The following is a 17,148-nucleotide window of genomic DNA, read 5'->3' on the forward strand; positions in this document are numbered from 1 at the left end:
TTTCCTTCTGTGTATAGTAGGGCTAATTTTAATTAGTTGTTGTGGAAAATGAAAAAGTTAACAGTGGAAATGAATGTGCTACCTGATGCATGGAGACTCGGGATAACAGAGTGATTATGGTGGGATAGAGGCCCCAAGGGAACCTTCCTGATGGAGAAAACGGTCCCAGTGCAACCATCGTGAACTCACTACACTTTGCAGATTTACTTTTAGGCTTGACAGATTTTATTTTTTATCTGGGGAGGGAGAAGACACACAGAGAGGTGTGGGATTGGAAAATAAGGGGAAAAAAACAGAACAATTTAACTCCAAAGTACTTTCCTTGGGGCCTTTTATTTTGGGGATGTGAGCAATAGTAAAGTTTGATTAGTCAGTACTCAGGACTCAAGGACATCCTTGACAAAGTGTGGGGGACTGACAGGGGAGGGGGGTGTTATTTGGATACCTGAACCCGCCTGGCCTTTCCTTGGACGCAGAGCCGGCTGCTCTATTGAGTGTATTAGGTTGCATTACATCTCTTGTATCTCCCAGAATCAACTGTATCATCAGCATTCATGGGAGCCAACAACACTTTTCCATTTTGCTGTATCTTTCGCATATATAACTTTGTTAAAAAAAAAAAAAAAAAAGTTAAGGTCCTGTGCAAAATGAGCACCCACTTTCAGCAACCTTGCATCAGGAAGTATCTCTGCAGAGATTTGAAATTTTATTGTATAAAAACTTATAAACCATGAACCAAGCAGCTCTACAACATTACAAATATTTATTTATTTATTTATTTATTTATTTATTTATTTATTTATTTATTATTATTATTATTATTATTATTATTATTATTATTATTATTATTATTAAAATAACCATACAATTTTAGCACATTAAACCATGCAATATTGAGTCACCATCATGGTATATTGCACCATGGTATGAAGAGATGGTATATTGTACCATCATTTATATTGTAAATATTAAATATAAAAAATACTTATAGTCAAGAAAATGCAATATATATAAAAAAAAATCTATATATATTTTTTATGCCAACATATTGAATTATTTACAAGAATATTAGTTATTTTAGAGTGTTGTAAAAAGAGCTGGCACCAGTGCAGTTCTGATTAGGAGGTGGTTGAGGTGATGAAAGGGGTAGCACAAAGTAAAAAAATAAAAATAAATAATAAATACATATAGGTGCTGGTCATATAATTAGAATATCATCAAAAAGTTGATTTATCTCACTAATTCCTTTCAAAAAGTGAAACTTGTATAATATTCATTACACACAGACTGATATATTTCAAATGTTTATTTCTTTTAATTTTGAGGATTATAACTGACAACTAAGGAAAATCTCAAATTCAGTATCTCAGAAAATTAGAATATTGTGAAAAGGTTCAATATTGAAGACACCTGGTGCCACACTCTAATCAGCTAATTAACTCAAAACACCTGCAAAGGCCTTTAAATGGTCTTTCAGTCTAGTTCTGTAGGCTACACTATCACAGGGAAGACTACTGACTTGACAGTTGTCCAAAAGATGACCATTGACACCTTGCACAAGGAGGGCAAGACACAAAAGGTCATTGCAAAAGAGGCTGGCCTTTCACATAGCTCTGTGACCAAGCACATTAATAGAGAGGCGAATGGAAGCAAAAGATGTGGTAGAAAAAAAGTGTACAAGAAATAGGATTACCGCTCCCTGGAGAGGATTGTGAAACAAAACCCATTCAGAAATGTGGGGGAGATTCACAAAGAGTGGACTGCAGCTGGAGTCAGTGCTTCAAGAACCACTACGTACAGACATATGCAAGACATGGGTTTCAGCTGTCGCATTCCTTGTGTCGAGCCACTCTTGAACAAAAGACAGCGTCAGAACAGTCTCGCCTGGGCTAAAGATGACAAGGACTGGTCTGCTGCTGAGTGGTCCAAAGACATGTTCTCTGATGAAAGTAAATTTTGCATTTCCTTTGGAAATCAGGGTCCCAGTGTCTGGAGGAAGAGAGGAGAGGCACACGATCCACGTTGCTTGAGGTCCAGTGTTAAGTTTCCACAGTCAGTGATGGTTTGGGGTGGCATGTCATCTGCTGGTGTGTTTTCTGAGGTGTCATCTGACACTGTGTTTTCTGAGGTCCAAGGTCAATGTAGCCTTATACCAGGAAGTTTTAGAGCACTTAATGCTTCCTGCTGCCGACCAACTTTATGGAGATGCAGATTTCATTTACCAACAGCACTTGGCACCTGCACACAGTGTCAAAGCTACCAGTACCTGGTTTAAGGACCATGATAATTGGCCAGCAAACTCGCCTAACCTTAACCCCATAGAAAATCTATGGTGTATTGTGAAGAGGAAGATGTGATATGTCAGACCCAAGAATGCAGAAGAGCTGAAGGCCACTATCAGAGGAACCTGGGCTCTCATAACACCTGAGCAGTGCCACAGACTGATCGACTCCAAGCCACACCGCATTGCTGCAGTAATTCAGGCAAAAAGAGCCTCAACTAAGTTTTGAGTGCTGTACATGCTCATACTTTTCATGTTCATATGTTTCAGTTGGCCAAGATTTCTAAAAAAATCCTTTCTTTCTATTGGTCTTAAGTAATATTAAAATTTTCTGAGATAATGAATTTGGGATATTCCTTAGTTGTCAGTTATAATCATCAAAATGAAATGAAATAAACATTTGAAATATATCAGTTTGTGTGTAATGAATTAATATAATAAACAAGTTTCACTTTTTGAATGGAATTAGTCAAATAAATCAACTTTTTGATGATATTCTAATTATATGACTAGCACCTTTATGCAGCCCATTCACATATTTTTCAGAGCGTAAACAAACCCGCTAGATTTCCTGACATAATGCATTAATTGTGACCCATTTAGCAGATGCATCATGTTAAGTTAGAACAACTTGAACAGCAACTAATACATACCCATATACCACTTATTTAATTTTTGAGGGCATGGTTGTATCTATCTCGAAATGTTTATGACATTGTTAAAAATTAATAAAATATATGGAGAAAATAAATCAAACGTTTTAACTCCAGAAGCACTCTGTTGCATTATATTAGCACTCCATTTTTAAGCTTTGCCTCTTTATTCACTCTAGCAACCTTTTCATCTGACTTTAGTGCTCTCTCAGTGGCTATAATTGTCTCTCACCCGACTTTTTCCCCAAAAAGTCCCTGAGCACCTAGTACTGTGACACATCCTTAATGCACTACATGATCTACTATTGAATAAATGCCATTTTTGCTTAGTGTTTTACTGTTGGAGGCTAGCTTATGGGGCCTGAGCTAGCGCATAGTCTGACAGTTGCAGGCAGGCGAAGAGCGCAGGATTCAAGGCACTAATCGGAGTTTGATGTTCTGTGTCTGGGCAGGACATGAATGACTTCCCACCAGTGTTCAGTCAAATGCTCTACCGGGGAATGGTGGCACCCAATGCAGTCAAGGGGACCACAGTGACCACAGTACATGCTGAAGACCTGGACCCACCGGTGAGTTGCCTTGATTATGTGTGTTCTTTCATCCCTGAGATATTTCATTAAGGAATTTTCAAAAAAAATAAAAAATTACACACCCTTGTTTCTTACCAACATCTAATTTTTCACTTCAAAAGATGTTAATTAATGTACTGAACCGGTGTGGATTACTGTGATGTTTTTATCAACTGTTTTGTCTCTCATACTGATGGCAACCATTCACTGTAGAGAGATACACAGGTAAATTTTCATTGCAACGAAAAATATGCACATTTATATATTGGAAGGCCTGATAGTGAGTACATTTTCTGTGACTAACTATTCCTAGCAACAAACTATTCATTTAAGGGATTAAAGTTTAAAAAATCAATGTTCTTTTCTTATACACACATCATACACAGATGCTTAATAGCAATAAAAACACGTGAGATTTTATGCTGAAATTCAACCAACATTCTGCACAAGACAAAAGTCGCCTTGATTTTTTTTTTTTCTACAAAATGTCACTGAAGATATATCCAGTGTGGCATTAACTCTCTAATGATTAAACTTGAGTGTCATTGACAGCCTCTATTGGTCGTTCCTGATGTGACTGTGAATAGGTCTGACTGCGTTGTGCAGTGAGCGAATGTGTAATATGTGGCAAGTCTTAAAAGGGCTAAGCACAATAAAACAAAGATAAGAAGAGAAAAAACAGCAGCAAAGACTAGAAGCTGTGTGTGTGTGTTTAACTGAAGAGGCAGCTACACTAGCCCAACCAGTGTGTAACAACCTGGCACGCATCCAGCATAAAGCCCCACAGCTCTGCCTACCCTCCACAGGCAGAATCGCACACCAGCTTCACACAACGGCATGCATTTTACACAACCATGGTCCTGGGCTACTACAGTATTGAAATTGTGTTTATATGGTTTATGAGAACACAAATGTACAATGGCATTGGTAATACAATGTGAAAAATGGTTTATGAGGACACTTCCTGTGTCATCGTAAACCAAAAGGTGATGGGTAGTGTTAAGAGCAGGGTTAGGGTAAGGGGATAGAAAATAAACTGTAAAGTATAAAAACCATTACACCTATGGAGAGTCTCTGTAAACCACATACAGGTGCATCTATTAGAAATTAGAAAGTCGTGGAAAAAGTTAATTTATTTCAGTAATTCAACTCAAATTGTGAAACTCATGTATTAAATAAATTCAGCTCAAAGACTAAAGAAGTTTAAGCCTTTGGTTCTTTCAATTGTGATTATCTTGGCTCACATTTAACAAAAACCCACCAATTCAACATCTCATAAAATTAGAATACTTCATAAGACCAATAAAAAATTAATTAATTAAAAAACATTTTTAGTGAATTGATGGCCTTCTGGAAAGTATGTTCATTTACTGTACATGTACTCAGTACTTTGGCAGTGTGGGCAGGTGCCAAATCCTGCTGGAAAATGAAATCAGAATCTTCAAACAGCTGGTCAGCAGAAGGAAGCATGAAGTGTTCCAAAATTTCTTGGTAAATGGGTGCAATGACTTTGGTTTAAAAAAAAAAAAAAAAAAAAAAAAAAAAAAAAAAAAAAACACTGGTCCAACACCAGCAGATGACATTGCACCCCAAATCATCACAGACTGTGGAAACTTAACACTGGATTTCAAGCAACTTGAGCTATGAGCTTCTCTACCCTTCCTCCAGACTCTAGGACCTTGGTTTCCAAATGAAATACAAAACTTCCTCTTATCTTACTTTGGACCACTGGGCAACAGTCCAATTCTTTTTCTCCTCAGTCCAGGCAAGATGCCTCTGACGTTGTCTGTGGTTCAGGAGTGGCTTAACAAGAAGATTATGACAACTGTAGCCAAATTCCTTGACACGTCTGTATGCCTTGACCCCAGCCTCAGTCCATTCCTTGAGAAGTTCACTCAAATTCTTGAATCAGTTATTCTTGACAATCCCCGTAAAGCTGCGGTTCTCTAGGTTGGTTGTGCATCTTTTTTCTTCCACACACTTTCCTTCCAATCAACTTTCTGTTAACATTCTTGAATGCAGCACTCTGTGAACAGCCAGCTTCTTTGGCAATGAATGTTTGTGGATTACCCTCGTTGTGAAGGGTATCAATGATTGTCTTCTAGACAACTGTCAGATCAGCAGTCTTCCACATGATTGTGTAGCCTAGTAAACCAAACTGAGAGACCATGTTGAAGGCTCAGGAAACCTTTGAAGGTGTTTTGAGTTGATTAGCTGATTGGCATGTAAGCATATTCTAATTTGAGATTTTTGTTAAATGTGAGCCAAAATCATCACAAGTAAGGGAACCAAAGACTTAAACTACTTCAGTTTGTGTGCATTGAATTTATTTAATACACAAATTTCACAATTTGAGTTGAATTGCTGAAATAAATTAACTGTTCAACGACATTCTAATTTATTCAAATTCACCTTTATACCAACGTATGTGTTTAATTTGATTTTCAGTTTTAAGTTAAATGTTTAGCAATGCAATGTTTTTATGTTCTGTTTTTCCCCTTTTTTGGTTTATATATATATTTTTTACTTATTTTTTTCACCAGAGGTGAAATTTCCACACCAGAGGACATTTAGTTGCTAGATTTGAATCAAATAAATGAGACTGATATTTATTTTACATTGTACAATGTGACTATTTCTTAGTATTATAAAGATCTAGCCAACCCCAGAAGGTTTTTTTTCTTTCTTTCTTTCTTTCTTTCTTTCTTTCTTTCTTTCTTTCTTTCTTTCTTTCTTTCTTTCTTTCTTTCTTTCTATCCTTCTTTCTTTTTTTCTTTCTTTCTTTCTTCCTTTGTTATTTTTTTTTAATACTGCAACTGATGACATGCTAATGCTAGCATGACTGTCTGGCTGAATTCAATTTCCAGGCACAGTTGGTCTGCATCCTCCCCTCCAGTTTTACTTTCCCTAAAAATAAAAAACATACACGTACATGTCAATCAACTGGGCAGCACACACGGATAATAATGGGAGATGAAAATAATTGTTTTATATTTAATAATTATTGTTTGTTAACAAAAAGATATATAACATACTGTTTGTTTTTATTAAAGATAATAAACTTTACCACAGGCTTTACTCTTTCACTCTCTTTTGCTCTTTCATGTTGTTCTTTTTTCATTCTCCTTCAATCCAAATGCATATTCTCAGGGAGGTGTACAGATTTAATGCTTCACTATGCCTTCACCTTCTCAGTAACCTAAAGCTCAAAAAAGATCAATTGTGCTTCTCGATTCAGCCCATAATTTAGCACACATGCCAAGACTGGTCAGGGGCAATGCAGGCCAGCAGCCCCAGCTGCGACTGGAAATTGAATTTAGCCTGACAGTCATGCTAGCACGTCATCAGTTGCAGTATAAAACACTGTTTGAGGTTTCTAGTTCACCACATCCATATGAGAATAAGCAGTTGTCACTTTGTACATTGCTATTATACAGAAGGCTAATGGAAAGATTTCTGTTTTCATCAGTGAACTGTAAACTACTGGAACTTGCTAAGCTAAAATCTGTGTATAATTACATAATGAAGTAAAGCTACAAACATAGCTAAAGAGATCTGAGCTAATAAATATACTTTTAACTATAGTATTTTGATTTTATAATAATAGAAATGACAAATTGAAAAAAGAATGTTTATCTGAAAAAAAAAAAAAAAAAAAAAAAAAACAGAAATTCCCAAAAGATTTAAACAGCTGACCACACTTGAATGTTACTAAATAATGTTAATCTGAGTGAATATTTGTTATTATTTTTTTATTATTATTATTTTTTTTTTTTTTTTTATAACTACTTTTATAACTATATTCTGTCACCCTGAACTGCTGTCACACTACTGAAAAATGAAGTTTGGTTAGTAGCATTGCTGTTTGTGGTTAGCTACTTAACACTGGGACTGCATGAGTGATTTGAACAAATAATTATTTGAGCATAAATCTGTTGTGACGCTAAACCTAAATTTAATTTCTGACTCTGTCGTCAAGTTGAGCGATACATGAGGCCTTTATTAATGAATGCTCTGATAAATTGCACAGTGGCGAAATGTCAGCTCATTGCATTCACAGGAGCAAGGTACATTTTTGCAAGCAACACTGTTTATCTGTCTTTGAAACTGAGGGATACTTATTCTCTTCACTGTATCAGATCATGCAGAAAGCTGTTATCATTCATAGGAGCTGGAGCATTTTGATGCAGATAGTAGTTGTTGAATGCCAGTTACATTTTTTTTAGCATGAGTCAGAGTCTAGACACTACACAACCTCTCAGTTCCTGCCATAAATGACATTTCAATCGGTCGATTTTGGCAGGAAAGCACTACTAAGGAATATAGGGCATGATTTTGAATCACTAAGCACTTGTAATGCATTTTATAAATTTTTTGAATTCTTTGCTACTTGAAATCAGTAATTTGACCTGTAACTTTTGTTATCTTAACACTTCTGTGTTGTTGCAGGCCATTCTGACATGTTTTAAACAATAAAATACAGATTAAATGCAATTTAACATGAGCTTTTCAGTCTGTAACGTCATGGCATAATCCACAGATTGAATTTGGTGATGTGTTTTACTGTCTTGTCTTTTGCACATGCTTAGTCACTAGCTGGAAGGTATTTATTTATTTTTTATTTATTTTTTTTTTGCAAGGTTTTAATTGTCCTGGAAAATCTGTAAATATAAAGGAAAAGTCATGGGGATGTGTAGTCATCATCAATGTCTCCTGTAATTTTCAGTATTTCTTTGCCTAAATTTTATTTTAAGCGATTGTTATAAAATCCTCATACCAAAATAATGGAAAATATCGTCAAAAAGTCATAGAAAAATCAAGGAAATTACTGGTCAGAAACTGAGGGAAACTGAAGTTGGATTGGATTGGTGCAGCAAAATGAAAACCCAATTAAAGTTTATAAGACTTGGTATCAGTAAATGTCCTTTCCCCCTTTAATTATTTTGTTATTTTTATTTTTTTTTTAAATCAAGGCTTATGCTGCTTGTGATTACTCATTATGCATTCAGAAATGTTGGTATCATTAGAAAGTCGCATTTCTTAATGAGGGCAGGGTAATCACAGTCTACTGGGCTTTCACTATCAAGAGTTCAATTACTATTCTAATTTACCATCTTGACTAATGTTTTCAGTGTGATGCGGAATTAACAAAATCCTATAAACAGCTTTTGTTTAAACAGTGGCAAAACTAGCATCCCAGACTGAAAGACATCTCCCCATTTAAATGACTGATTTTCTCTACAGATAGACACGTGTTGTTGTGGACCGTTTTAATTGCAGTCCCCTTCATAAGCCTCGGGGTATACATACACCTCAGTGGATTGTATCTGCTTGTAGAATGTTCTGTTTGTATTTTCACTGTTGTGGTAGTGTGAGCCTGGATTTGTACCTGTGTTGGCACTCATTGGTCCAGATTCAGGTGTATTTATGTGTCCCTTGTCCCTGAGGTCTTCTGCAGCAGATGGTGATTCAGTTAGTTTGTTTCTCACAGTTGCCATGCTTTTCAAGACATATGCCACCTCTACACCTTTCTGAGATTCCAGGCTAGCTTGAGAGACCACTCTTATATCCAAGTGATGGGCATTTGTCATGGTCCCAGTAGGCCCCTGAGCATACAACAGCTTCCACCATGACCTCAACTTCCTATTCAGTGTGCCAGTCCTATTTGATTGTTCAATAGCAATGTAATACAGATTTATATAAAAAAAATAATAGTTGGGGTGGACCAGGGTGCACTGAATATGCTAGGCCCTAGAGCTAAGTTCACACTGAATACACCAATGGGGCCAGTGACCTTCCTAGTCAGTTCACACTATGCATTCTGAGGGGCCCAAGAGCCATATTGGTCAGCTCACACTGCATATGCTGAGGATTCTATGAGCTCTAGTGGTTAGCTCATATTGTATATGTTGAAGGGCTCTGGATCTCTAGTGAGCAGTTCACTCTGTATAAGCAGAAGGGCCCAGGGTCTCTAGAGCATTATCAGTTGGCACACTATGCATATTCTGAAAGGCCTAGAAACCCTAGTGATCAGCTCCAAAAGTGTATGTGCAGAAGGGTCCAGGGCCCCAGGAGCCATAGTAGTCAGCTCACTCTTTATGCTCTGAGGGGCCCAGGGGTCCTGGAACTAGCAGAAATATAATAACATGCTGCCTTCCTCAAGCAACAGTTTCTGATGTGAACAAGTAACTTTGGCTCAAGACTGCAAATCGAATCATCATCCTTCTTGGGAAGAAAGATATTCGGAAAGAGCAGTCAGAACTCTTTAAGAAGGACTTCAGTGAACTCTTATAAACACTTAGACAACTTAAAGTTCAGTTATTCATCAGTGGACCACTCCCAGCAAGGGGAACTAGTAAGTTTTCACATTTGCTTGGGTTGAACACATGGCTACAAAGAAGGAGCCAGTTTCATCAACAACTTCAGTCTTTTCTGGGGTCATAGACAACTGTTTAAACTGGATGGCCTCCACCCAAACAAACTCGGTGCAATAGTGTTAAAGGACAATATCTACTTCTCCCTCTGTCATCCTTCATTAATGTGTGCTAAACTACTCAACCTGAATGGCATACACACACCTGGACAGAGTATGAGTGACGATAGGACTTTATATCAGCTTCTGAGTTATCATGTGGTTGACACATCCCACAAGGACAAAGATAACACCACAACCACAACAAGCACTGCTCATGGACACCCTCCCAGCAGAGCCCTGCCCACAGGGCTCATCACAGACAGACTGTGACGTATCAGAACAGCTCCAAGACTCAGCACCCAATGACGACTTTCTGGAAAACAGCCAAGGAAGCCAGGACAACATATATCAGCCACCGGAAACATCAGAGCCACAGCCCCGCCCACCAGACACATTCTCCCTCTCTCCAGCATCTCCACTTCTTACCCTTCTCAAAGAAAATTGAGGAATTGGTTTATGCTGGAACCAAACTTCCTCTCTTTTGCTGCAAGTCAGATTGTCAGTGAAATTCTCTCTGACAGCAAAGGCAATGGGTTTGCTTCTTTTCTGAGAAGATTAATAATGTCAAGAAGGCGATTAGCACATCCCTAAATTATGCAGAGGTCAGACTGATTTGACCACAATATCCAAAAAGAAGATACTATGTCTGCTTTAGAGGAAATTGAGCAAATTTTTGGAAGAAAACAAAAAAAGTGATGAAAAAGAGCAATTTTGATAACACAATATCTGGCAACTATATATATATATAGGCAAGATCATTGAAAATTAAGTCTTTAATCAGCTGAACAAACACTTAGACTCAAATGGATACCTGAACAATCTTCGATCTGGTTTCAGACCACATCACAGCACAGAGACAGCGCTCTTTCGATAATAAATGATATTCGCTTAAATTCTGATTCTGGCAAAATATCAGTGCTGGTACTACGTGATCTCAGTGCTGCATTTAATACTGTTGATCATAACATACTACTAGAGAGACTGGAAAACTGGGTCAGGTTTCCTGGGATGGTTATCAAATGATTCAGTTCATACTTTGAAGGGAGAGGTTATTATGCGAGTATAAGAGAGCGTAAGTCTAAGTGGATGTTCATGACATGCGGAGTCCCACAAGGTTCAATTCTTGCACCGCTCTTGTTTAGCCTGTATATGCTCCCACTAAGTCAAATAATGAGAAAGAATGAAATTGCCTATCACAACTATGCTGATGATACCCAGATTTACATAGCTTTATCGCCAAATGACTATTGCCCCATTGACTCCCCCTGCCAGTGCATTGATGGAATTCACAGTTGAATGTGCCAGAACTTTCTTCAGTTAATCAGGGAAAAAACTGAAGTCATTGCATTGGGAAACAAAGTTGAAATTCTCAAGGTGAATGCGTACCTTGTCTCTACGGGTCTAACAACTAAAAGTCAAGTCAGGAATCTTGGTGTTATTCTGGAGAAAGACCTTAGTCTCAGTAGTCATGTCAAAGCATTAAGTAAATCAGCATACTATCATCTAAGAAACATTGCGAGAATTAGATATTTTGTGTTCAGTGAAGACTTGAAGAAACACAGTGGTGTATTGTAACGAAGTAATAATACTTTGTTACAGTACTTAAGTATTTTCTGAGTATCTGTACTTTACATGAGTTTTTATATTTCAGCCAACTTTTACTTTTACTCTGCTACATTTCCTAATTAAAATGTATACTTTTACTCTGATACATTTCCCTCAAGCATATTCGTCACTTAATATAAAATAGAAATCAGAAGACTACAGGACTACAGGAAAGCCGGGAATCAGTGGCCTGGCGTCTGCAAATTAGTCTCCTAAAAAAACCTTTGCTCATGTGCAAACAAACGCATGCTCAACCACGAATTATTCATTTCCCACTCAAGTCGAATCAGGGGTGTGCGATACAGCATTGTCTGCGATAATATGGTAAGTGTTGTTTCTAAAAATGCGCAATTTGACATTATAAAGTATATCACCAAATCATACAGAGTGCACACGTTATTTATTAGTCTATTAAATATCAAAATTCCAGGCATTCTAAATCGTATATGGCAAAAATGTTTCTATATGGTTTATTTTTATATAATTTAATATAGTTAGCTTAATTTATATCACACTAAGAGTACCTTTTTTCTGACAATATCAGCATGAACACATTTAATAATCATTTTATATAAGTCCTGTAAAGCAATATGTGTCTTACGTTTTAGAAATAATATTCCTTTTTTTACTCGATATTGCCAACGAAAATAGTTCCAAACAAAGATCACAGCACTGCTTTGCATCTCTAAGCAATAGACAGTGTTTACTTATTGAATGATTTCGCTCTTTGAACGAATTGGTTGAATAAATGATTCAGTGATTCACTCATTAACACAGTAAAATGCTTTGTTTCTGAATGAATCGGTTGGATCTCAATGTATTCAATGTTTTATGTTAAAAACAAAACTTTATTTATCCATCTGTAACTGCAGGTTAAATGCATCCATGTCCCCTCTTATGTTGGAATGAAAGACACTAATACAGATGAAGTGCTTCTTATTTTTATTCAAAAATACAAAAGGGTTAAATCTGAAAAAAAATTTGCTAATCAAGCTGTGTATGACACTTTTTTTATATATATATTTATTTGCTTATTTTCCATTTTGCATTTACTTGTACTTTTACGTTCAATACTTAAGTATGTTTAGGATTAAAATTGTTGTACTTAAGTGCAATAGATATCACATATTTTAAGACTTTTACTCAAGTAATACTTTAAATGGTGAACTCAACTTCTACCAAAGTAATTTTCTGGTTAGATATCTATACTTTTACTTGAGTATGGCTTTCAGGCGATTTATACACCACTGGAGAAACTTGTTCATGCCTTTATTACCAGAATGGTGGACTATTGTAATGGTCTTCTCACCGGCCTTCACAAGAAGACCATTAGACAGCTGCAGCTCATCCAGAACGCTGCTGCCAGAATTCTGACTAGAACCAGAAAATCTGAGCATATCACACCAGTTCTCAGGTCCTTACACTGGCTTCCAGTTATATTTAGGATTGATTTTAAAGTACTTTTACGTGTTTATAAATCACTCAATGGCCTAGGACCTAAATACCTAGCAGATATGTTCACTGAATATGTTGCCTATTCAGAGGGTTCCAGGAGCCTTAAGGGTTAGCTCATATTGTATATGCTAATGTTGCTCTAGTTTTCAGTTCACTGTCTAAAGGCAGAGGGGCTCAGGGGCTCTAGATCCCGTATAGTATGCACTATATTTTCTGAGAGGTCCAGAAGCCCTAGTGGTCAGCTCAAGGTGTAAATGCTGAAAGGTCCAGGGTCCCAGCCAGGTGCCATAATGGTCAGCTTACATTGTATATGCTGAGGGGCCCAGTGACCCTGGAGCCCTAGTAGCCAGCTCACGCTGTATAAATGCAGGGTTCCTGGATACCTATTGGTCAGCTCACAGTATGTATTATGAGGCCTAGTAGTCCGTTTAAACTGTTTACACAACTGGCCCTATAGACCCTGGGAGCTGTAGTGGTCAGTTCATGCTGGATACATTGAGGAGCCCTGGAGCCCTTGTGGTCACCTCTCACTGTATATTTAGTGATAAACTCATATTGTATGCACTTAGGGATCCAGGGACCCTGGAGCACTACTGATCAGTTCGTGCTGTATACTGTAGGTGCGCTTGAGCCCTAGTAGCCAGCTCAACTTGTTTACGCTGTTGGCCACAGGGACCCTGGTGCTCTAGTTGTCAACTCACTCTGTAAAAGCAGAAGCCTTATTGGTCAGCTCACATGATATATTTTGAGGTGCCTGAGGGGGGCCTTATAGTTAGCCTGCAGTTAATAAGCCAAGGGCCCTGGTTCAGTTTTCTCTGTCTATACACCCTGAGGCTTTGGAGGCTTCTAGCTTGTCCCTACAGCCCTGCCATTTGTTTGCTCAAAACACACAGATTGCTTCTGTGAGATTCTCAGTAAGTTAGATAGTTACACACTAATTTGCCATATATTTTCTAATTTGATGCACTTTCTCGTGTGAAGCCTTTATCCCCTTGCACGTTTAACAATTAACAGTATCACTATTAATATTTTACATGGTGATCTTTGAGTGAGCAAATGTTTCAAAGCTAATTTGACACCGTATTACTTTCCAGCCAGTTAATACATGGCTGATAGAGCCTTTTGGACATATCCAGGCAGAACTCATTACTCTGACCACATCCAAAGCAGTGCATTACCATAAATCACTTCAATCTTGTTGATAGCTTTTTGCATGTTCTCTTGGCAAATTAAATAAATGGATTCAACATTTTTTTTTTTTTCTTTCTCCTCCGTCCCGCTTAGCAATCATTCAGCAAAAAACGTTTTCAAGGGTTATTCCATACTGGCACATAAAGTTTTTTATTTTATTTTATTTTATTTTTTTGCAAACAGCACCTCTTATTTATAACATCTCTTCAGCCTGCTAGTGACAAGGTTTGTCATGCTGTCTATCAATGTAATTCTGGCAACTCTCTCCACTTTTCCTTTTTTCTCTGAGTTTCTGACAGATGGCTCTTCATACTGGCATCTGATATTTCCTCATGCCCATCAGCGTGTTTTATGCATTAGCTATCATCACCCACACCGAAATAAATCAGATTTAAATACGTATTTGCCACGCTTTCCTTAATAAATTATATTAAATTGTGTGTGTGTGTGTCTGCGTGTGTGTGTGTGTGTGTATATATATATATATATATATATATATATATATATATATATATATATATGAATGATGCAATCTTATTTTCAATTAAAGATTGTCTTCAAAATGAAAAGACATAAACTATTAAAGCAAAGTGAATGGAGAGAAAAAAGGAGGAAATGAGATAATCAAACTCCTCAGGATTTTAAAAGAGCAGTGAGGAAAAGTAAATGATCTGCTAGTTTGATAAAACACAGTGTGGTATAACTCCTTGTGCTTTCGAGGCCCCATGACCCAAATTCTCTTCATATACCCTGAAGATACAGGAGTGAGCTGAAAAACCATTTGTAGTCCGATTTCACACTAAAACGCATGCCTCGACTGGCACTATGTGTGGTGCTGTCCCACCCATGGGTGGATGGATGGGTTTTTCAGCAAATTCTCACAAGGGCAGGCCCCCGCACAGGCTCCATTTCTCAGCTGACGTCACTCTCATAATTATCTCCCTCACAGGGGGGTTACCAACCCTTCTGTCCCCTGGCCAATGCTGCACATCAGGTTTCACAAACTTGTAATGTATGAAACTCGCAGCGGGAGGTGAGACTTTAAAAGAGCAGAATAAAAATGAGCAAATTGGGTCTGTCATGTTCATTTGAATCCTGCTAAGAGTGCTCAGCAGCAGATTTTAACTTGATCATTGCTTGAAAGATTTAGTTTTAAACATGCCTGCAACTTAACACCTAGTAGATTTGACTTTAAATCTTGATTTATACCACTCAAGAATTGAAATCCTTATTCTGAATGGGTCTCAATCATTCCATGCAAATTTTATGCTGCACAACTGTAATTAATTCCAGATTTAACTGCATTAGGTTTTGCACAGATCTTTGCCTTAATTTATTGTCTGGACAAGTCGACTGTTTTGCCCAAAGTCAGAGCCATTCTGAGTTTACAGATATCACATAAAATCATGATTTTATTTTATTTCATTTATTCATTATAATAATTATATATATACATATATATATATATGTGTGTGTGTGTGTGTGTGTGTGTGTGTGTGTGTGTTTTTGTTTTGTTTTGTTTTGTTTTTAGTTTTTTTGAAAATATTGTTTTCTTTTGTGACTTCTCCTAAAAAATACTTTTAGGTGCATATTTCTAAATGAGTCGGTTGTGTTCAGAGTGACTGGCTGGAAGTGTGTGAACTTCAGCTGTTTAATATATGATGGTCAGTTCTTCTCTGTAACAATTTATGATTATGATTTCTAGTTTTCTAAAAATCTGTTCTGCTTAAAAAAAAAATGTAATTATGTAGCCTAAACAGAACAGAAAATGCAAAACGTCTAAGGTTACGTATGTAACCCTGGTTCCTCGAAGGAACGAGACGCTGCGTCGAGAACGTTTGGGGAACGCGTCCAGCGTGACGTCTCTGAATAACATGTATAATCAGTCCAAAGGAAGGGCGAGACGTCATAGGCGGGTGACGTCAGAGACCAGGAAGCATAAAAGCATGAGCGGCGAAGCCGGATATCAGCCTCAAAGGATGAAGCAAGCGCCAGCCAGAGATGCCGGAAGTGTGGCACTGCGACGCAGCGTCTCGTTCCTTCGAGGAACCAGGGTTACATACGTAACCTTAGACGTTCCTCTTCAGGAACTCGAGCTGCGTCGAGAACGTTTGGGGAACGAGAATGCCCACGCCGCCAGACTTTCCAATCTCTGCCTAGTGTGGAAGAGCACAGCTAAAGCAAGAGAAGGAGAGGAGCCTGAAAGAAATCGGGGACAAACCGTCCAATGCCAAACTTTAGAAGGAAGTGAGTCTTGACCCCCAGGACAGGGGAGATCAGAGGACTCGAGGCTTAGGACAGCATCCTGATCACCGCTTAGCATAAGCTTCTTCTGGCCGGAGGCCTCAGCCTCAGCGCACCATGGAGGAAACATGTAACCAGAGGGTTTCTGCTCACTGACTGGCCACCGAGAGGGGCGTGGTAGGCCACCATGGCCGCCACGTAGACCTTCAGGGTGGAGTGGGTCAACCCTGCGGAGAGCCTGCAGGAACTCCAGCACTGTACCATCCGGGCAGTTAACTGGGTCGAGCTGGCAGTCTCCGCACCAAGAAGTGAAAAGCTTCCACTGCAAGGCATACAGTTTCCTCATTGAGGGAGCTCTGGATTGGAGAACGGTCTTACAACCTCGGTTGAAAGACCGGAAGCTAAGAGTTGTGCCTCCTCAGAGACAACACCCTACAGCCTCTAAGCTCCATGCGGGGGCACACCCTCCGCCTGCGAGAGGAGATCTCTCCTGACGGGAACCTCCCATGGAGTGCCGTCAAAAAGAGAAATCAGGCCCAGGAACCATACCCGGCCCGTCCAGAACGGGGCTACTAACAGCAGCTGGACTCCGTCCCGGCGCACTCTCTCCAGAACTCCTGAGAGCAGAGCAATCGGGGGAAAAATGTACAGAAGAAGCCTCGGCCATGTCTGTAC

At 38.4% G+C, this 17,148-nt stretch overlaps 1 protein-coding gene across 2 annotated transcripts in view; it reads left to right on the forward strand.

Annotated features, from left to right (window-relative positions):
• Positions 1-17,148, forward strand: part of LOC113111945 (protocadherin-15) — a 232,806-nt gene that overhangs the window by 132,520 nt on the left and 83,138 nt on the right. For both annotated transcript variants that reach the window (XM_026277216.1, XM_026277217.1), the window contains exon 22: positions 3,387-3,503. In XM_026277216.1, the coding sequence (XP_026133001.1) occupies positions 3,387-3,503 (117 nt within the window). The remainder of the gene's footprint in view (positions 1-3,386; positions 3,504-17,148) is intronic.

This window comes from Carassius auratus, chromosome 12 (assembly GCF_003368295.1).
Source record: "Carassius auratus strain Wakin chromosome 12, ASM336829v1, whole genome shotgun sequence".
NCBI classification, from domain to species: domain Eukaryota; kingdom Metazoa; phylum Chordata; class Actinopteri; order Cypriniformes; family Cyprinidae; genus Carassius; species Carassius auratus.